This window comes from Leucopleurus acutus, assembly GCF_964270905.1.
Source record: "Leucopleurus acutus genome assembly, chromosome: 2".
Lineage (NCBI taxonomy): Eukaryota > Metazoa > Chordata > Mammalia > Artiodactyla > Delphinidae > Leucopleurus > Leucopleurus acutus.
In genome coordinates this window covers 82,089,256-82,110,235 of record NC_139143.1, presented here as the reverse complement: position 1 = coordinate 82,110,235, position 20,980 = coordinate 82,089,256, and the positions used below count along the sequence as shown (strand labels likewise).

The 20,980-nt window shown below is 52.9% G+C and overlaps 1 protein-coding gene across 1 annotated transcript; it reads left to right on the top strand.

The window, feature by feature from the left end:
* Positions 1–5,477: 5,477 nt before the first annotated feature.
* Positions 5,478–19,306, top strand: NPR1 (natriuretic peptide receptor 1; the record flags this gene model as incomplete). Its single annotated transcript, XM_082832773.1, has 22 exons — positions 5,478–6,189; positions 6,888–7,087; positions 7,523–7,636; positions 8,060–8,195; positions 8,467–8,558; positions 9,265–9,400; positions 10,115–10,199; positions 11,041–11,161; positions 12,013–12,087; positions 12,230–12,307; positions 12,716–12,820; positions 13,080–13,151; positions 13,270–13,426; positions 13,714–13,869; positions 14,109–14,277; positions 14,997–15,143; positions 15,230–15,353; positions 15,515–15,583; positions 15,864–16,038; positions 16,289–16,387; positions 18,415–18,506; positions 18,657–19,306. 22 exons carry the CDS (start codon positions 5,478–5,480, stop codon positions 18,717–18,719), a joined length of 3,177 nt encoding a protein of 1,058 aa, XP_082688899.1. The 3' UTR covers positions 18,720–19,306.
* Between the last annotated feature and the right edge of the window lie 1,674 nt (positions 19,307–20,980).

Genomic DNA, 20,980 nt, shown 5'->3' with positions numbered 1-20,980 from the left:
TTTACATCAAGCATATTACTATGTGCTTTTCGTCCTTCTATAATCCTGTTTCTCCCCCTTCTTGCCTTGTTTTGCATTGATTACTGTTTATTATTCCTTCCCTGCCTCTGTCAATTGGAAGTTACACACTCTTTTTCTACTCTTTTAGTGGTTACCCTAAAAATTACAACGTGCCTCCTTGAACTGGCAAGGCCTAATATTATGTAATACTTTTACCCTCCTCGTGAAAAATGAAGGAATACTTTAATTCCATTTACCACCGTCACTCCCTCCAGAACTATATATATTGTTGTGTAACTTTTTTAAGTACTATATTAATACTGATATACTAATTGTAGTATTATTTACTACAGCAAAATGCACAGATCTTAAGTCCACAGATCGATTAATTTTGAGTAATGTATTCTGCCCATCACACAGATTAACATAAAGAACATTTTTATCACCTCAAAAAATTCACTCATACCCCTTTGCCCTTCCCTTAGAGACAATCACTATTCCAATTTCTATTATCATAGATTAGTTTCGTCTGTTCTTCCCATAAATGGACTCACATCCTATGTACTCTTTTTTGTCTAGCTTCTTTTGCTTGACACATTTCAAGATTCTTCCATGTTTTTGCATTTATCAGCAATTTGTTCCTTTTTATTTCGGAGTAGCATGCCATTGCATAAATATTTCACAGTTTGTTTACCCACTCTCCTGTTGATGAATTCAGGACCTCCAACTGGCTGAGACACAGGCAAGCACATCTGGGCTCTTTCCACTTTGGAGCCATTATGTATAAAGCAGCTATGACCATTTTTGTACAACGTTCTTGCGGTGAGATGCAATTGTTCCTCTTGGGTAAGTGTAGGTGTATACGTTTACAGAATTTAAATTCCGTATATATGTTCAATCCCACAAGACATTAATGCTTATTAATTAAAGCAGTGGTCATTGAGATTTGCCATTTTTAATGCTCTTTATTCCTTCCTGTATCCCCAACGCTCATCTGGAGTAATATTCCTTCCGCTTGAGAATTAGTGCCCTTCTGCTGGTGGCTAACTTTCTTGGTTTTGGTTTTTCTGAATACATCTCTATTTCACCTTTGTTTTTGAAGGACATTTTCTCTAGATATGTAATTCTAAATTGGAAGTCATTTTCTTTCAGCACATTTATAATATTATTTTACTATTTTATGGCTTCCATTTTTGCTGTGAAAAAAATGTTGTTAATCAAATGGTTGCTCCTCTGAAGGCAATCAATCCTCTTTTTTCTGCCTATTTTTAAGATTTTATATTTGGTTTAATTTCCTGTAGCTTCACTCTGATGGCTCCAGGTATGGATTTCTTTTTTTTTAATCTTGAGATCTGTTGAACTTCTTGAATCTGTGGCTTGATGTATTTCATTTCTTTTTTTAAGTTTCTCAGCCATTATCTCTTTAAATATTGCTTCTACCCTATTATTTCCCCCCCTCCTGGGCTCCAAATAAAGGTGTCAGACTTTCTCATGGTATCCTTTATATCTCCAATGCCCTCTTTTATATTTTTCATTCCTTTGTATCCATGCTTCATTCTGAGTGGTTTCTTCTGTCCTTTCTTCCAATTCATTACTTACTCCTCAGTTGAGTCCAACTTGCTCTTAAACTCATGAATTGGTTCTTAATTTTGGCTTTTGACTATTTCAGGTCTGGATTTTCTGTTTACTTCTGGTTTATCCTACTCCTAGGTTTCCCCTAGGAGTGCAGCCTTTCAGGATCCTAACCCTAAATAGGAAGGTGGTTTACCTAAGTAATTACCTCTGGGGACATTTGGACTCCAAATTTTGTCTCACTTGCCCCACACAGCCTATTTTCTGCCACCAATTTTGGATCAGCGAATGACTCTAGGGTAAAAGCTCTCCTATTGCTGGTCTGCTTTCCTGTCCTTTCATGCTCTCACTGTCTTTTAGTTCGTTTATTTTAAAAAGCATTTCATCTAACATTTTTAGTTGTCTGCAGCTCAGCTTGAGGATTGGACAAATTATTTAAGCCACCATTGTTGAAAGAGAAGCTCAATTACTAAGTTGGATTTCTAGTCTAGTTCTCCTGAGCTCCAGTTCCACTAATCCAATGGCCTATTGGACACCTCCACTTGGATATCTACAGGCACTTCAAAAGCAATAAACTAAAATGGTTATCTTCCCCCCGAAACCTTTCAGCTTCTTTTAGCTTCTCAACTAATGAGTCAATGTCACCTAGATTTCATTATTTGTATGTTCTTCCTGAATTCCAGTTGATTCTACTTAAAAAGCATCTCCCTATAGTGAACAAGACCGTATTATACATTTAAAAATTTGTTAAGAGGGTAGATCTCATGCTAGGTGTTCTTTTTTTTTTTTTAACATCTTTATTGGGGTATAATTGCTTTACAATGGTGTGTTAGTTTCTGCTTTATAACAAAGTGAATCAGTCATACATAAACATATGTTCCCATATGTCTTCCCTCTTGCGTCTCCCTCCCTCCCACCCTCCCTATCCCACCCCTCCAGGCTGTCACAAAGCACCGAGCCAATATCCCTGTGCCATGCGGCTGCTTCCCACTAGCTATCTACCTTACTACATTTGTTAGTGTGTATATGTCCATGACTCTCTCTCGCTCTGTCACAGCTCACCCTTCCCCCTCCCCATAACCTCAAGTCCGTTCTCTAGGAGGTCTGCGTCTTTATTCCTGCCTTACCCCTAGGTTCTTCATGACATTTTTTTTTTCTTAAATTCCATATATATGTGTTAGTATACAGTATTTGTCTTTTTCTTTCTGACTTACTTCACTCTGTATGACAGACTCTAGGTCTATCCACCTCATTACAAATAGCTCAATTTCGTTTCTTTTTATGGCTGAGTAATATTCCATTGTATATATGTGCCACATCTTCTTTATCCATTCATCCGATGATGGGCACTTAGGTTGTTTCCATCTCCCGGCTATTGTAAATAGAGCTCATGCTAGGTGTTCTTAACACACACACACACACACACACGCACACGCACACACACACACACACACAAAAAAAAAAGGACACAAGGAAATGTTTGGAGGTGATGGAAATGTTTATTACCTTGGTGTTGTGGTGATGTGTTTCATGGGCATATGCATATGTCCAAACTCATCAAATTGTATACATTAAATATGTACAGCTTATGGTATAACAATCATACCTCAATAAAACTTAAAAAATTTTTTTCCAACCTCCTATCTACCTCTATAGCCTCTGGAGCCCTCGTTATAGAACAAAGACGTTATGCCTGTCCCACAAAAGCTTGCATGATCTGCCCTCTGCTGCCTTTTCTTGCCTCTCCTCCTCAGTCATTCTTACACCCATAAACCTTACATCCTAGATCAGGGTTGAAAACATGCACTGCTAATGAAGCCAGTAACGCAAATGAGTGAACAGGGTGAATAGGAACCGTGATGAGCTAGACTCACCTCAAAGAAGGAATGGATACTTGGTTCCAGATTATTGTTCATGGAGAGATGCAGGACCTAGATTACCAGCTCTCCAATATTTCAAGACAAGTCAGAATTCCAAATATTCATGTGCCATCTGCTGATTTTAAAATGTGGGCAATTAAATTATATATATATTATATATATATAATATACATATATAATATATAACATATATATATTTGAGAGAGAGAATACATGCCAGACAAAACATGCCTGCCGTCTGAAGTTGGTCCATGGGCTACTGTTTGCTCTAGACCATAAGAATATTCAAAATTCTCCTAAATATGTAGGAAACAGACTTCAGTATTCTGCTGTCTCTGCACAGAATACCTTTCTCATCCTCCTACCCTTGTTGAATTATTTCTCGTTGGAGATTTTCCTGGCCCTAATGCAAGCAAAATAGCCCTTATCTGGGCCTTTTAGCAATTTACCTATCTCTCTGTTGTAGTATTTAACTATATTACATTATGGCTATTTGTCCCAAATAGAGCTCCTCAAATGTATGGACCATATATACATGATATATATGAGATACATATATATACACACACACACACACATATATATATAGTCTTAATCTTTATACCTTCAGCCGGTGCTTAACACGTACTAGGTCCTCTGGAAATCTGCAGTACGGAAGAAGTTTCCTGATCTTTGGTCTTGCCTAGGTACAGGCAGAGGTTGGCAGCGCAATACGGTCAACGACTTCTGCTGGCCATTAGAGGGCAGACTGATTCCACAGCTCTCCGGCCCCCAGCCCAGCCCAGCCGTCAAGGGCCCCAAAATACTCTCCCCAATTTACCCCTCCGCTTGTCATTTCCAACACTGTCTCCCACCGCCCCGACAAATCCCATTCTAATAATCCTCCTCAAGACAAACACACTCACACGCCGGCAGTGACCCTGAGATCACACCTGTTCGTTCCTCCAGCCACCCGCAAGCTCTCCCTCCCTGTTCCTACAGCCATTGGGGAACTAAAGAGTTAACTCCGCCCTTCTACCTGGTCCTTTTTCTCCGCTAATCTGCTCAATCTGTAAACCGGAGGGGGGGGGTGAGATCCTAGATGGACTAGTTACGGGGACCCTGGATTCACCTACTTTAACGCCTTTTCCAGAAACCGTCACCCTCCCGCACCTCCCCGACACACATCCAAACACACACTTTTTCCTACCAAGATCCCAAACCAGCACCTCTTTCTCTCTTCCCCAGACGGAACCAGGTAGGAGGGGAGGGAAAGGTGGGGCGCAAGAGGCCCTCTGTTGTTCCCACACACTTCTCTATTCAGTTCTTCCCGACCCCGCAACAGAGCCCCTTCTACCCGTGCCGCTTCTCGGAGGAGGACGAAGTTTGGCCGCCGAGAAGCGCGAAGAGGATCTAAAGGAAAGTGCGCAAGCTGAGAGACTCGGAAGAGCCCGCGACTTCGGGGCGGGGACGAAGGAGTTAAAGATCCAGGATTGGTTCTAAGGTCACGGAGTCTGGGAGGGGAAGCGGCCGGGAGGGAGGGTTCGGAGCTTGGCTTGGGTCCTCCCCAGTCCCCCCCGGACTGCCGGAGACTTGGGCCGGCCGGACGCCCCTTCTGGCACACTCCCTGGGCCAGGCGCTCACGCACACATACAAACACTCACACTCCCCTTTCCCTCCCTGGCGCCCTCTCCCATCCTTCTCCACGGAGCGCTCTCTCGCGCTCTCGTTTTCTCTCTCCTAACACACACACACACACACACACACACGCTCTCGCTCACACTCGCGTCCTCTCGGCCCCCGCGCTCTCCTCGCACCCACCTGCTCTGCAGCGCCCTGGGCGCACCCCTCGGTCGCGCGCCCCTGGCGCTCCTGGCGCAGACTGTCACAGCTAGAAGGGGCAGCGTGCCTCGGGGTGAGCGCCCCCGCCCCGCTCGTCCTCCCTCCCACAGGGGCGCTCCTGGTGCCCAGGACGGGCCGCTGAGCCGGAGGGGACGCCAGAGGCCATGGTGGGAGCGCTTGTCCGCCTCGGTGCCCGCTGAGGCCATGCCGCGCCCCGGCTGCCCCTCCGGCGCCCGCCTGCGCCTGCTCCTGCTCCTGCCGCCGCTGCTGCTGCTCCCGGGCAGCTACGCGGGCAACCTGACGGTGGCCGTGGTGCTACCTCTGGCCAACACCTCGTACCCGTGGTCGTGGGCGCGCGTGGGACCGGCGGTGGAGCTGGCCCTGGCCCGGGTGAAGGCGCGGCCGGACCTGCTGCCGGGTTGGACAGTCCGCACGGTGCTGGGCAGCAGCGAGAGCGCGCTGGGCGTCTGCTCCGACACCGCCGCGCCCCTGGCCGCCGTGGACCTCAAGTGGGAGCACAACCCCGCGGTGTTCCTGGGCCCCGGCTGCGTGTACGCCGCCGCCCCCGTGGGCCGCTTCACTGCGCACTGGCGGGTGCCGCTGCTGACCGCCGGCGCCCCGGCTGTGGGGTTCGGGGCCAAGGACGAGTACGCGCTGACCACCCGCGCCGGGCCCAGCCATGCCAAGCTGGGCGACTTCGTGGCGGCTCTGCACCGACGGCTGGGCTGGGAGCGCCAGGCTCTAGTGCTCTACGCCTACCAGCCCCGCGACGACCAGCCCTGCTTCTTCGTAGTGGAGGGGCTGTACATGCAGGTCCGCGACCGCCTCAACATCACGGTGGACCACCTGGAGTTCGCCGAGGGCGACCGCGACCACTACACCATGCTACTGCGCACCGTGCGACGCAAAGGCCGAGGTGAGACACGGGCACACCCATCCGGCCGCTTTGCCTCCGGGCCTTCCCCGGGACATCCTCTCTCTTCCCCGGGCCAGACTTCTCCTTCCCGCGACTCCTCATTCCTGTCTCAGCCTCCTCCGCCCTTTCCACCTCTGAGTTTCTATTTCCCTCTCTTTCTCCATGCGCCCCCCCTTCCAGTTCCTAGGCTCTCCTCTCTTCTCACCTCCGCACTCCCCCACCTCCTTCCCACCGGTTCCTGCGGAGTTAACGGGAGGGAGAAAATGCCTCCAGCCACCATGACACTTAGTAGGGCCCCAGCTTAGTTCCTATCCCTCATCTCTCCCCCATTTTCCTTCTCTTCCCAGCAGGCTTCTTCCCTCCTCCAACTCTCCTCCCCGTGCTCCCACACGCCCTCTCCTCTTCCAGTCCCCTCTCCAGCTGGCCCTTCTCTGCTCTCCCCCGCTCCTGACCTCACCTTGCCCACCTTTGGCTCCATTATTCCCTCTCTCCCTATCTGGGCTCCTTCCTCCTCCCCCTCCCACCGCCTCCTCCCTCCCTTCACCTTACTCAGGCCACAGCCCAGACTGAGCCAGGAGTTCCACTTAACTACCTCAGGGTCTCTGAATTTCCTCCCCTGGGTGCCCCGGCTTCAGTTCCCCCTCCACTCCCTGACACTTAGGCTCTTCTCTCTCTCTGTGACCCCCCTTCCTCCCCAGTTGTCTACATCTGCAGCTCCCCAGACACCTTCAGAACCCTGATGCTTCTGGCCCTGGAAGCTGGCCTGAGTGGGGAGGACTATGTTTTCTTCCACCTGGACCTCTTTGGGCAAAGCCTGCAAGGAGCACACGGCCTCGCTCCCCACAGGCCCTGGGAGAGAGGGGATGGGCAGGATGTCAGTGCCCACCAGGCCTTTCAGGTGAGTGTTCAGATTGGAAGCCCAAGCTGTGGGGCTCTGGGCTGGTGGCACATTGTGTCTGGGTCCTGGGTCCCTCAGTGTCTGAAAGGATTCCAGAAAAGAGGTTCTGGATGCTCATAGAGAGTTAGGTGACAAAGGGCAGGGGGCTGGGGCAAGGGCTATACAGAGGGCCAGGGGACTTCAGAACCAGGAGGCTAAAAAGATGAGAGAATGCCCTTGAGGTGGGATAATGTTCCCATCTCACAGACCATCCGGACTTGGAAAAGCCATCCCAGTTCATCCCCTGCTTTGAAGCAGGCAGCACCTCGCGCAGAACATAGGGTCCAATTTGACCTTGAGCAAGTAGAGATGCAGCTCTGGGAGGTGGGCACCCAGGGTACTGGCAGGACTGGAGTCAGCACCCAGCTCTCCCCTCTCCACTGACCCCTTCCTCAGGCTGCCAAAATCATTACCTATAAAGAGCCGGATAATCCTGAGTACTTGGAATTCCTACAGAAGCTAAAACACTTGGCCCATGAGCAGTTCAACTTCACCATGGAGGATGGCCTGGTAGGAGGGGTTTCTGGGACCCTGCAGCGTGGACCTCCAGCCCCCAGTTCACAGCCCTCTGCCAGTCGCCGCCCTGCTCTCTCAGCCATCCCCGTATTCCCAGGTCTCCCCTTCTTTCCCTTCCCACTGTTCCCGTATCTCTCCTGATGATGGAGGGGGGCATTGACAAGTTGTTCAACCTCTGAAACTCAAATCCTTATCAGTAAAATGAGGATGCTACGTCCTGCCCTATCTGCCTAGCAGGATTCAGAAGCAGTGATACATGCGGAGGCGTCTTAGAAGTAGTAAAATCTCTCTGTGCTGTGAGCGTGTTTTCTCCCATCCTCTTCCAAGCTCCCAATGCCTCCCATTCCCCACCCGACAGCGCCCCACTCTGTGCCCTTCATACATCCCACCCCAGCCCAGCTCTGCCTGCCCCTGCAGGTGAACACCATCCCAGCGTCCTTCCACGACGGGCTCCTGCTCTATGTCCAGGCAGTGTCGGAGACTCTAGCACATGGGGGAACTGTCACCGATGGGGAGGGCATCACTCAGCGGATGTGGAACCGAAGCTTCCAAGGTCAGGCACTGGAGGTGGCAGGAATGGGCTACCTTGGGGTGCCCCAGGCAGGAAGCAGTGAGAAGCCCCTAGCCCTGCAGTGCAGGTAGTCACTTGCCCACACCAGTCTCTTCTACCTCTCTTCTTCTTTAGGCTCTTTTCCCCATGTCCCTAGTGCCATCAAGAAGTCTTCCTAAGTGCCCAGATCAAAAGATCAACAGACAGAGATGAGGCGTGGGACCCATGAAATTCCACCCTGTCAAAACACAGCCATCTTCCTCCATACCCCCAGGTGTGACAGGATACCTGAAAATGGACAGCAATGGAGATCGGGAGACCGACTTCTCCCTCTGGGATATGGATCCTGACACTGGCGCCTTCAGGGTAAGGCTGTGCCCCCAGAAGACAGTGCCAACTGGGAATGACATTTCACCCTCCCACCGCCCTGGATAAGAGAGAGCCCTGGATAAAAGAGATCCAGCCAATCTGGAGGAGCAACCAGAACGATAGGGACTCACAGGTGTTATGCTTGGGGAACTCCATGTCTGAGGAGGGAGCACAGTGCTGCCCTCAGGAAACTCCATGTCTCCAAAGGCAGGCAGGATCCCCTCCCAGCGGAGACAGACTGACTCAGGGCCAAGATGAATGCACGTAATCTTGCTCTATAAGTGCAACAGGAACAGGAAGGGGTTGAGACCACGGGCACCAAGGAGCAGATCATCCAGGGAAGGCTTCCTGGACGAGGGGTGCCTGGATGAGGCCTGGGAATGTGGACCGAGAACACCGCATTTTCCTGTCTCCTGTGTGCTTCAATCCAAGATTATAAACTCCCTGAGTGTAGGGCTGTGATTCTATACAGAGTTTTCTTTATAAAGCCTTTAAGTCATTTTCAAGTTTGTTCCCTCTGATAACATGGGGCATGGGTATGAGGCTCTCTGTATCCAGTCACGGCAGGGACTCGTTGAATAGCTGACAGTGCAGACACAGTCCCTGGCAGCAGACATGGGGTAGGTGGGGGGCAGGATTTCTCCCTTGGACGGGAGGCCTCACCAAGGGCCCTTGCCCACCGACCGCTTCTGCCCTCCCATAGGTTGTTCTGAACTTCAATGGAACCTCCCAAGAGCTGGTGACCGTGTCAGGGCGCAAACTGAACTGGCCTCTGGGGTATCCACCTCCTGATGTGCCCAAATGTGGTTTTGACAATGAGGACCCAGCCTGCAACCAAGGTGACTGCCCCTTGCCTTCCCAGCCTCCATTATGGAGATGCTGCATCCTTCCTGCTCAGGGAGTCAAATACGTGCTCCTCTCCCACACTGAGGGGTTCCTGGAGAGACTCCTCCTGCCTTTTTCTTCCCTTCATCCATCATCCCAGTTCACTGATTGAATATTTTTTTTAACTTTTTATTTTATTTCATTATTATATTACTTTTATTAATTTATTTACTGGCTGCGTTGGGTCTTCGTTGCTGTGCACGGGCTTCGTCTAGTTGTGGCGAGCGGGGGCTACTCTTTGTTGCGGTGTGGGGGCTTCTCATTGCGGTGGCTTCTCTTGTTGCGGAGCACGGGCTCTAGAGCGCAGGCTCAGTAGTTGTGGCCCACGGGCTTAATTGCTCCACGGCACGTGGGATCTTCCTGGATCAGGGATCAAACCCGTGTCCCCCGCATTGGCAGGCGGATTCTTGACCACTGCGCCACCAGGGAAGTCCCTAATTGAATATTGAAAGGTTCTTCAGGGAATTCCCTGGTGGTCCAGTGGTTCGGACTCCACGCTTCCACTTCAGGGGGCCTGGGTTCGATCCCTGGTCAGGAAACTAAAGATCCCACATGCCTGTGCGGTGCAGCCAAAAAAAATTAAAAATAAAAAAAATAAAGGTTCTTCCTCCTGCTGTCCAATGTCTAACCCAAATCTCTCTCGCTGCAACTTGGACTCTCCCCTACAGACCACTTTTCCACCCTGGAGGTGCTGGCTTTGGTGGGCAGCCTCTCCCTGCTCAGCATTCTGCTCATCTCCTTCTTCATATACAGGTAAGCCTTGGAATGAGGGTGGTGATTGAGGCTGGGAGACCTAAAGAACCAATAGCAGAGGAGGTGGCAGGGACCCAGAGGGAAGAGGGAGGGGTAAAGGGACAGCACAGCAAGGCCCAGGGAGATGGGGGAGAAAAGAGACTAAAAAGCCTCAGGACACCTGGAAGAGAGAAGGAGGAGGGGACAGAGGTGGAGTGGCCAGGGAGGATCTGGGAGATCCAAGAAGGAGCAGATCTGTTGGGGGCATCGTAGGGTGTGGATTCCGTTTTTCCTCCCTTCCTGCTTGTACAGACCAGATGGGAAGCAGTGGACCAACACCTGTGGGGTTGGGCCTATATTCGTTGAGCAGGGGTGAAGGCTCTGCTGTGTACCAAGTGCTGAACCCAGAGTGGAGGAGAGAGAGAAGGAAGCCCCACTCCTGCCTTCCAGTGGGAGGCTGACAGGAAAATGCAGGAAAAGTTAAAGACAGAGGGAAGCAAGGAGGGAGAGAAGGAAATCAATGCTGGTCAAGCATATACTGTGTGCCAGGCACTTCCACACACAGTTTTTCTTTTCATTCTTGTAACAATGCTTTGAAATAAATGTCGAGGTCCCCAATTTCCAAATGAGGACATTTAGACATGAACCTGAGACTCAGAGAAGTGGAGTGACTACCCCAAGGTCCCCAGTGAGGCAGAATTTCACCCAAGCCTCCTGACTCTCAACCAAGAGGATGTTAATTGCCCCACCCATCTCTTAGCAACCGCAGTGGTCCCAGGGCTCTGAGGAGAGGCTGCTGAGCAACCCCCAACCCTGGGTCAGGGGCTCAGACATGGACTTAGGTGCACATTTCATGCCTCAGAAAGATGCAGCTGGAGAAGGAACTGGCCTCAGAGCTGTGGCGGGTGCGTTGGGAGGACCTGCAGCCCAGCAGCCTAGAGAGGCACCTCCGGAGTGCAGGCAGCCGGCTGACCCTGAGCGGGGTAAGAACTCCGGTACTGGGGGGAGGGGGCAGAGTTGGGAATGGGCGTGTGGGTAGTGCCTGATGGGTAGGGTAGAGAGCAGGCTTCTAGTCCCAGCCCTGCCTTCACTCGCTCTATGACCTTGGGCAAGTCACATTCCCTCTCTGAGACTACCGCAGGTAATGATTACATCTACAGAGCTCCCTCACAGGGCTCTTTCAAAAGTTAGAGATAGCATATGTGAAAATACATTTTATTTTATTTGTTTGTTTTTTTGTATAATCATCTGAAAGTTTCTGCATACTTTTTTTTTAATTGGGGTATAGTTGTTTTACAATGTTGTGTTAGTTTCTACTGTACAGCGAAGTAGTAGAGTTCCCTGTGCTATACAGCATGTTCTTATTAGTTATCTATTTTATACATATCAGTGTATATATGTCAATCCCAGTCTCCCAGTTCATCCCACCCCCCACGCCCCACCCCCCTGAAAATACTTTTTTTTTTTTTTTCCGGTACTTGGGCCTCTCACTATTGTGGCCTCTCCCGTTGCGGAGCACAGGCTCCGGACGCGCAGGCTCAGAGGCCATGGCTCACGGGCCCAGCCGCTCCGCGGCATGTGGGATCTTCCCGGTCCGGGGCACAAACCCATGTCCCCTGCGTCGGCAGGCGGACTCTCAACGACTGCGCCACCAGGGAAGCCCCTGAAGATACATTTTTAAAAAGTAAATAAATGAGGAAAGGATTTTATGATGTGGAACGAGAGGAAGGGCAACACAAAGATAAGGCAGGGTAGTGAAGACCAGAGCTCAAGCAACCAGGATGGAGAGCCGGGTCCATGGGCTGACCACCCCTCCTGCACTCCGTCCCTTCAGAGAGGCTCCAATTACGGCTCCCTGCTGACCACAGAGGGCCAGTTCCAAATCTTTGCCAAGACAGCATATTATAAGGTGGGTCTGGGGAAAGACCACTGGTCCTCAGGGCTGGGGCAGGGCTTTCCTATGATGGAGGACTGGAGACGGTCTTAGCACAGGGGTGGGCTGTCAGGGCTGGGCCATCCCCTTACAGTGACAATCTCCATTCCTCACTCAGGGCAACCTCGTGGCTGTGAAACGTGTGAACCGTAAACGCATTGAGCTGACGCGGGAAGTCCTGTTTGAGCTGAAGCATGTAATGTGGGGAGGGAGGCAATGGCCTAGGGAAGAATCTAGGGACGCAGGGGAGGTTGGCCAACAGAATGGGTATGGAGGGACTGCAGGGTATCCTAGGAAGGGATGAGCACTGTAGCCCTGGGATGGGCCCCCGTGTGTTGTGGGTACGAGTAGGGGAATCATAGATGGGAGAAGGGCTGGAGATTTTGTAGGGGCTCCATTGGATAGGCTTAGGAAGCAGAGGGAGTAGGGAGCAGGTTCTGGGGAAGGGTTCTTCAGAACAGGAGTGGGAATCACCAGGGAAGGTCCTAGAATGTCTGCAGAGAATGCATAGGGACTTAAGGAGAGTGAGGGGTCCCCAAGGTTGGGGGCAACTTGGCAAGGAGTGAGGTCTCTGTCAGGCTCTGATGCTGGCTCTCACCTGCAGATGCGGGATGTGCAGAATGAACACCTGACCAGGTTTGTGGGGGCCTGCACTGACCCCCCCAATATCTGTATCCTCACAGAGTACTGTCCCCGTGGGAGCTTGCAGGTGAGGCCACAAGGGAGTGTCAGGACAACTAGGTCTAGCCCCGGGTCTGCCCCTGACTCAACATAAGGCCCTGGGCAAGCCTCTCCTTCTTTCTGACCTTTATTTTCCCCATCTGTAAAATGGGAGTGGGGGGAGGGTGGTGGCACTGGAGTAGATCCAAAGCTTTGTCCCGTTCTGCCAGTTTATGTCAGTGGAACCCCTGCACTCCTCCTCCTGGGGGCATGTGCAGGGTATAGGGCTGACTCTCACTGCCCAGCAGGACATCCTGGAGAACGAGAGCATCACCCTGGACTGGATGTTCCGGTACTCGCTCACCCATGACATCGTCAAGGTAGGCCCAAAAGGGCCCCCTGGGTGTTGGGGGAGGGGCCAGGCAGTCTTCTCCCCTGGCTGTGGTTGGTCGGAGGTCTTACTCATGCCCGAGACCCCTGCCTCCCCAAATTTCCCAGGGTATGCTGTTCCTGCACAATGGGGCCATTTGCTCCCATGGGAACCTCAAGTCATCCAACTGCGTGGTAGACGGGCGCTTCGTGCTCAAGATCACTGACTACGGGCTGGAGAGCTTCAGGGACCCGGAGCCCGAGCAAGGACACACCCTCTATGCCAGTGAGCCCCGACCTGACTCTGACCCCTACCACCCCCCCCAGCACAGCCCAGTGGGGATGCTGATGCCTGGCCTATGGTGGGCTCGGGCCCACCTTTCCTGACTCCCTGCTCAATTCATCATCAGTAGAAAGCGGAGTCAGACGAAATGGTCTCAAGGCCCCTTCTAGCCCTAGCAACCCCTGTGATGTCTCCAGATCAGTCCCAGTCACATCCTCTGGGACCTTGTTTCCCCTCATCCCTTAGCTTTGGGGCCCTTCACCCTGTGACTCCTGACCTCTGACCTGCAGAAAAGTTGTGGACAGCCCCTGAGCTCCTGCGAATGGCCTCACCCCCTGCCCGGGGCTCCCAGGCTGGTGACGTGTACAGCTTTGGGATCATCCTTCAGGAGATTGCCCTGAGGAGTGGTGTCTTCCACGTGGAAGGTTTGGATCTCAGTCCCAAAGGTGAGAGGACCACGCTTTCCCCTAATGCTGCCACAGTCAACTAACCCCAGCTCCAGAGAGAGGGAACCCTGGAAATGCCACCACCCTTTGCTCCACTGCTGCCAATGACCCTGAGCATGACTAGCCCAGTTCCCTGCAGGGCTTCCCTGCCCCGTGCCCTGGTCCTGGACCCCCCACCCCGTTTCTCAACAGGCCCCAGGCTGAACCTACCCCTCGGCCTCTCTTCCCCCACCACACAGAGATCATCGAGCGTGTGACTCGGGGCGAACAGCCCCCCTTCCGGCCCTCCCTGGCCCTGCAGAGTCACCTGGAGGAACTGGGGCAGCTGATGCAGCGCTGCTGGGCCGAGGACCCGCAGGAGCGGCCACCCTTCCAACAGATCCGCCTGATGCTGCGCAAATTTAACAGGTCGCTGGCATTAGTCCTGAATCCCCCCAGCCTCCTCTATCCCCCACAGCGACCGCCTGTCTCACACTTTAAGTCTTATCCCTGTGGTGGCAGAGCCCACACACAGCCCCCGCATACACAGCCTGCTCCAGCCCGCCACAGCCTCGCAGCCCCCTCTGTGAATACTGTAGGACCCAGCTGGTCCCACAGTCCCCTACCTCTCATACCCCGCTCCTCCAGCGGCCCCTACTCCATCAGCCTTCAGTGGCCGCAGAGTAAATGGCCTCCCACCTCCTCCCTACACCTCTCTGCCCTCCGTGGGAGCTCCCACCCGGCCCTTTGATCCCCTTTCCCAGTGTGCCCCTGGGGGCCAGTTCCTCCAGGCACACCCCTCTGCCAGCCTGTGTGCCCTCACTCCCTTCTCGAGTGGTCCCTGTCCCTTTCTGCCTCTTCTACCTCCTTCTAAGCCACTTGTGTTCAACAAAGATGTTCAAAATAGCCAATACGTCTGAAGCTTGAAACTTGACCCTGGGGTCTCAGGGATGAATTGGACTTTCCTCCGACCCTTTTCCCCTGCCACCCCCATCCTGCTCTGCCCCCCAACCCTGACTCTCGCCAGGGACTCCACTGCAGTGGGCTGACATTAAGCCTGGGTAGGGTGAGAGCCTGGGGGAGGCGCTTCAGGGTAGGGCGTGCCGCTCCTCTCTCACCACCACCCCTTCCGCCGCCCCTGTCCCCAGAGAGAACAGCAGCAACATCCTGGATAACCTGCTGTCGCGCATGGAACAGTACGCCAACAACCTGGAAGAGCTGGTGGAGGAGCGGACCCAGGCCTACCTGGAGGAGAAGCGCAAGGCGGAGGCCCTGCTCTACCAGATTCTGCCTCAGTGAGTGCCCTGTGCTTGGTGCTCCCGCCACCCCTGTCCCAGCCCCACCTCACCTTCTGATCCTGCACCTGTCCCTGACCCCTCAGCTCAGTGGCTGAGCAGCTGAAGCGTGGGGAGACGGTCCAGGCCGAAGCCTTTGACAGCGTCACCATCTACTTCAGCGACATTGTGGGTTTCACAGCCCTGTCGGCGGAGAGCACGCCCATGCAGGTAAGTCAGGCACAGCCCCAGGTGTCGGAGCAGCCAGGTGTGCTTCGCTTGGCACCTGCATCCCACAGGCCTGCCTTCTGGTTCCGCTTTTCCCACCTGAGCCCAGGTGGGGCCCCGGGGCCCCTTACTCCCCACCCCTTTTGGCTTCTCTTTTCTTCCAGGTGGTGACCCTGCTCAACGACCTGTACACTTGCTTCGATGCTGTCATAGACAACTTTGATGTCTACAAGGTGAGTAAAGATGGGAGGGGACAGACAGACGGATGTGGAGGGCAGAATGACATAGTCTTAAGCAGGAAGACCAAGAGACGTGGACAAAGACAGTGTCACAGGGAGGTGTCACAGGGAGACCCAGGAACAGGCAGAAAAACCGCGCGGGGGCTGGGGGATGAGCGAACACAGTGGCTGGTAGATGGGGGGTGGGGACAGGAAGGCGGTGCCCACAGTGTGGGGGCCGCACCGGGAGAAAGTTCCAGCCCTCAGGTCCGGCACCCTCTCGCGGCCCTCACAGGTGGAGACCATTGGTGACGCCTACATGGTGGTGTCCGGGCTCCCAGTGCGGAACGGGAGGCTGCACGCCCGCGAGGTGGCCCGCATGGCCCTGGCGCTGCTGGACGCGGTGCGCTCCTTCCGCATCCGCCACCGGCCCCAGGAGCAGCTGCGCTTGCGCATCGGCATCCACACAGGTGAGGCCGCCGGAGGGGCGGGGAGGGGGCTCCCACAGGCTGGAGCTGCAGATGAGAGACAAGCCGGCCGCGTCGCCACCGCTCCCCGTGCGCGCGTACACCTACACCTCTGGGCTCCCACCGACAGCAGGTCCCACCTGCTGCCTCTCCTGGAGCGCTCTAGCCCCGTCCTATGGCCACTCTCCGTTCCTCCCACCTACTTCCCTAAACTGATGGGTTTCCCTCACTGATGGGCTTCCGCTCCCTCCAGGACCCGTGTGTGCAGGTGTGGTAGGGCTGAAGATGCCCCGTTACTGTCTTTTTGGGGACACAGTAAACACGGCCTCAAGAATGGAGTCTAACGGGGAAGGTATGCTGGGTCCCCGAGGCGGGACAGGGAGGGAAGGGTGGCTGTGGCTGAGGAAGGCTCTCCTGGCAGTGGGTGCCTATCCAATCCATGTTCTGTCTCCTCCCAGGCTCCCTTCTCATAAGGGTTCAACCTGGCCACATCACCTTGAATCTAATCAGAGACTCAGGTCCCAGCTGTGCCCTCTTGGCAAATGATTGAAAAGTCTTTCCAGGCCAATGTCCAGCAGTTTCCAGCTGGGAACTACCTTTAGGACCCTCTTGGGTGTGGTAAAAAGGGCTCCAGAGCAGCCCACTTGGGTGTGAATCTCAGCTCTACAACCGACTCAGCTGTGTCAGTTTGCTACACCTCCCTGAGCCTCTGTTTTCCTCACCTGGAAAATGAGAATTAAATACCTACCTCAGAAGAGTTACGTGAGAAAGTCATATAACACGACTAGCAGATAATTGTCATTCAACTTTTCTGAGCCTTAGCTGTTTATCTTTTTTTTTTTAATTAATTAATTTATGGCTGCCTTGGGTCTTCGTTGCTGTGCGCAGGCTTTGTCTAGTTGTGGCGAGTGGAGGCTAGTCTTAGTTGCGGTGCGCGGGCTTCTCATTCTGGTGGCTTCTCTTGTTGCAGAGCAGGGACTCTAGGTGTGCGGGCTTCAGCAGTTGTGGCACGCGGGCTTCAGTAGTTGTGGTTCGCGGCCTCTAGAGTGCAGGCTCAGTAGTTGTGGCGCACAGGCTTCGTTGCTCCGCAGCATGTGGGATCTCCCCAGACCAGGGCTCGAACCCATGTCCCCTGCATTGGCGGGCAGATTCTTAACCACTGCACCACCAGGGAAGTCCCTGTTTATCTTTAAAATGATGCCTGTCTCAGTGTTCTAAAAAACATAGCCCAAGCCCTGGAACACAGTAGGTACCAGATAAATGCTTGCTCCCACCTCTTCCCTTGGGCTTGCTTCCTGTTGATCTTCTGCCTCCTGCTGTAGTCAACACAATTCAATTCAGTAAATATTTATTGAGCAACTACTGAGTACCAGGCCTTGGAATACTAAGACGACCCAGACCAAAGCTTGCTAGGGAGTCCACGCGGACCCCAGCTAAGCCTCGTGGTGGGCAAAGGGCTTCTTGGGAGCCCAGAGGGGGTCTGGTTCAGCAGATATTCCCTGGACACTGTGTTGAGGGTGTCGAAGTGGAGAAAGCTTCTCACTGAGGTTCAGTCCTCAAGGAGCACATTCTCAGAAATCGTTTAACAGCAGAAAAGGGCCTCTGCGATGCAGACCCCAGGAGTGGTAGGGGCGAGTTCAGAGGGAGGTCAAAGAAGGGCTGTGGGGAACAGCAGTCAGGAGTCAGGAGTCTGGGCAGACCTCAGCAGATTTGGGCAGGTCTCCTCCCTGAGGCCTGGGCTCCCTCAGCCCTGAAATGAGGGTGTTGAGTTAAGGAACGATGATAGCAAACACTCGTATAGTGCCTCCTAAGTGCCAGACTCTTTTAAAATGCTTAATGAATAATGTTAAATTTAATCCTCACCAGAAGGCTTTGAGATGGGTCCTGTTGCTATCAGCATTTTGTAGAGTAGGAAACTGAGGCCCAGATAGTTTATACTACTTCCCCGAGCACGTGTCCAAGCTGGGATTCATCCTAGGCAGAGCAGGCTCCAATGTCTGAGCTCCTGACCACTACACTCTGTTGTCTGTCTAGAGCCTGGTGATGCGCTGGAGTGCTGTCCGATAGAACTTTCTGCAGTAATGGAAATGTTCTATGCTGTGCTGTCCAATATGGTAGCCTCTGAGGCATTGCATTTTTCACTATATTTCAATTACAGTTTAAATAGCCACAGGTGACTAATGGCTTTCATGGTGGACAACACAGTTCTAGAGTTCTTAGGGAGAGGCCCGTGTAGTCAGACACTACATGGAGGGGGTGGGACTTTGAATTAGGAGGCTTTCTGGGCCAAAGGAAGGAGGGAGAGCATCTTTGTAGCCCCACAGTCCCTGATCTCCTGCTCCCATCTCTTGCTTCTCTCATCTCCCTTCTCCTACCCAGCCCTGAAGATCCACTTGTCTTCTGAGACCAAGGCTGTCCTGGAGGAGTTCGGTGGTTTCGAGCTGGAGCTTCGAGGGGATGTAGAAATGAAGGTAGAAAAGGAAGTCCCTACCCTTACCACCCCTTAGGGTCCCCAAAGGGCTTACCCTCCCCCAGGCCCCTTCTCAAGCAGCCAACCCCACTCCCAACATATGGGAAAGTGGATGAGTCACTCCCCACCCCAAACTCCTCTTTCCCTCCAGGGCAAAGGCAAAGTTCGGACCTACTGGCTACTGGGGGAGCGGGCGAGTAGCACCCGAGGCTGACCTGGCTCCCCTCCTGGCCTTCCACACCTCCCTTCCCTGTGCCAGAGGTGGCAGAGAGGTGCCAGGCCTCAGCCTCGCCTGCAGTATCCCCACCATTGCCAAAGAAGTAGTTTGAACAGCTCAGATGTGCAGACCCCAGTGGAGACACCAGACATTACCTCTGAAAGTGGACTGGTATTGGGGGAGAACTTGGAGCTCACAGGACTGGACCAAAACTCACAGCCATGCCCAGGGACACACACACACACACACACACACACACACACACACACGTAGGCACACGCACCCACTCTCCACCCTGACTCAGGCCAGGCCAGGCTGGGATGTGGATTCCTGGATCCTCCTGCCCCTCCCTGTGCCCTCTTCCCTTGACCGTGCTACACTGTGACTTTTATCGGGGGGAGGAAAAGGCAAAGGGATTATAGGTGAATCAAGGGGCTGGGGGGAGTCCACATCTGGGCCTAGCCCAGATGGGCCACAAACACCACCACCCCCGTCCCCCACCACCCAACCTAGGATGCAATGCACAGGGGAGAAAGGGAAGGACAGAGGGCTGTGGGCTTGTGTGCCTTGCTTCTCCTGTGAGTGGAGACCATTAAAATCTTTATTCCAGTGACAGTGTGTTTCTTGAGGGAGAGCGGGTTGCCAGAAAACACAGTCATATTCTCCATCCTGTGCTTCAAATAAGGTGTTTCTCAAGTTGGAATGCAGTATCTGAAAAAGGCTGCAGTGCCCCTTCCGTTTTGAGGAGCCAGTGTAACAGCCTGCGAATTACCCCAGCAGTGCTGGTGCTGTTGGTCTCAGGACCCATTTACTCCCTTAAAAGCTACTGAGGGCCCCAAAGAGCTTTTGTTTATGTGGGTCATATCTATCAGTATATTCTGTATTAGAAATTAAAACAGGTCTTTATTAACTCATTTAAAATAACTATAATAAACCCATCACATGTTCAGTTTTTACGGCTTTATCAAAGACAGTCTTCAGAGAAACTGGCTTTTTTGGAAGACCACAGTGACTAGTTTGGTGCTACTGCCTTCATTTATGCTAAGACACCAGCAAGTTTTAACCCCACTGTTTTTGCACCATGAGTGCAAATATCAACAGTCAATAAGGCAAATAACATAATTAGTAGGAGTGTGAAAATCTCGTGTGTGTGTGTGTGTGTGTGTGTGTGTGTGTGTGTGTTTGTGTGTGTGTCTTGAGGGATCTTAGTTCCCCGACCAGGGATTGAACCCGGGGCCCCTGGCAGTGAAAGCACCGAGTCCTAACCACTGGATTGCCAGGGAATTCCCATGAACATCGTTTTGACCTCATCCATCCCCTGAAAGGATCTTGGGGACCCACAGAATCTGTGGACTGCGCTTTGAGAACTGCTCTGTTACCCAATGCCCAGCATACAGTAGGACTATACGGAGTGTGGACTGAGTGGTGAGTCCTGGCATCTGCCTCAGGAGGACTGGGAGCCAAGAAGGAGGGGTGAGGTGGGAACATATGGATCCCTTTTGACCTCAGTTGAAATGTGGGAATTGTCCACCTGCCCATCCACCCCCACACCAGTGTGGACAAATGTGAGTGATAGTTTACAACATGACTCTCAGCTGGGCTAAGGGCCCTCCTTTCCCTGCTCTAGCCACGCACCCCACCCCCTTCCTGAGCAGGCAGGCAGGAATGCGAATGCGGGGGAGAGGTGGCTGCAGCTTCACCTCCCCCATGGGGAAAGAAAGTGCCAGACATTTCTTCAGTACCATCCATCAAGTGCAGACAGGCCCCTCCTGCGACCTCCCCAAGCCTCTTACTGGAGTCCACGCCCAGCGCCCAGCGGGACTGGAGGTCGGTGTGGGCTATGGAGAGCTTGGACGTCTGCCTTCGGGACAGGGCGCCCTGATACACAAATGGTGGTCTGGAGGTGAAGAAAGGATAATTCGTTCTCCCTTTGTCTAATGACCCTTCCTGATGTCCTGTGCTCTCTTCCCACCCTTTTTGGCCTCAGTCAGATTTGATTTATTGGGAGAAGGAGCTAACACAGTCAAGTCCTCAGCTGAGGATGAATAGCCCTGGGAAGGCCTAACAGAAGGGTGGTTGCCTTGGTAACCACAGCACACCCACCTTCCTGGTGGGCCCTGGTGGCCATGTTGACTCCCAAGCCCCCATTCCTCCTCGCAGGTAGTGGCAGTCCCAGAAGGGAGTAGAAATACTAGAGAACTGTGGGACCTAAGAAGTCAGATCAGGGACTTCCCTAGTGGCACAGTGGCTAAGAATCC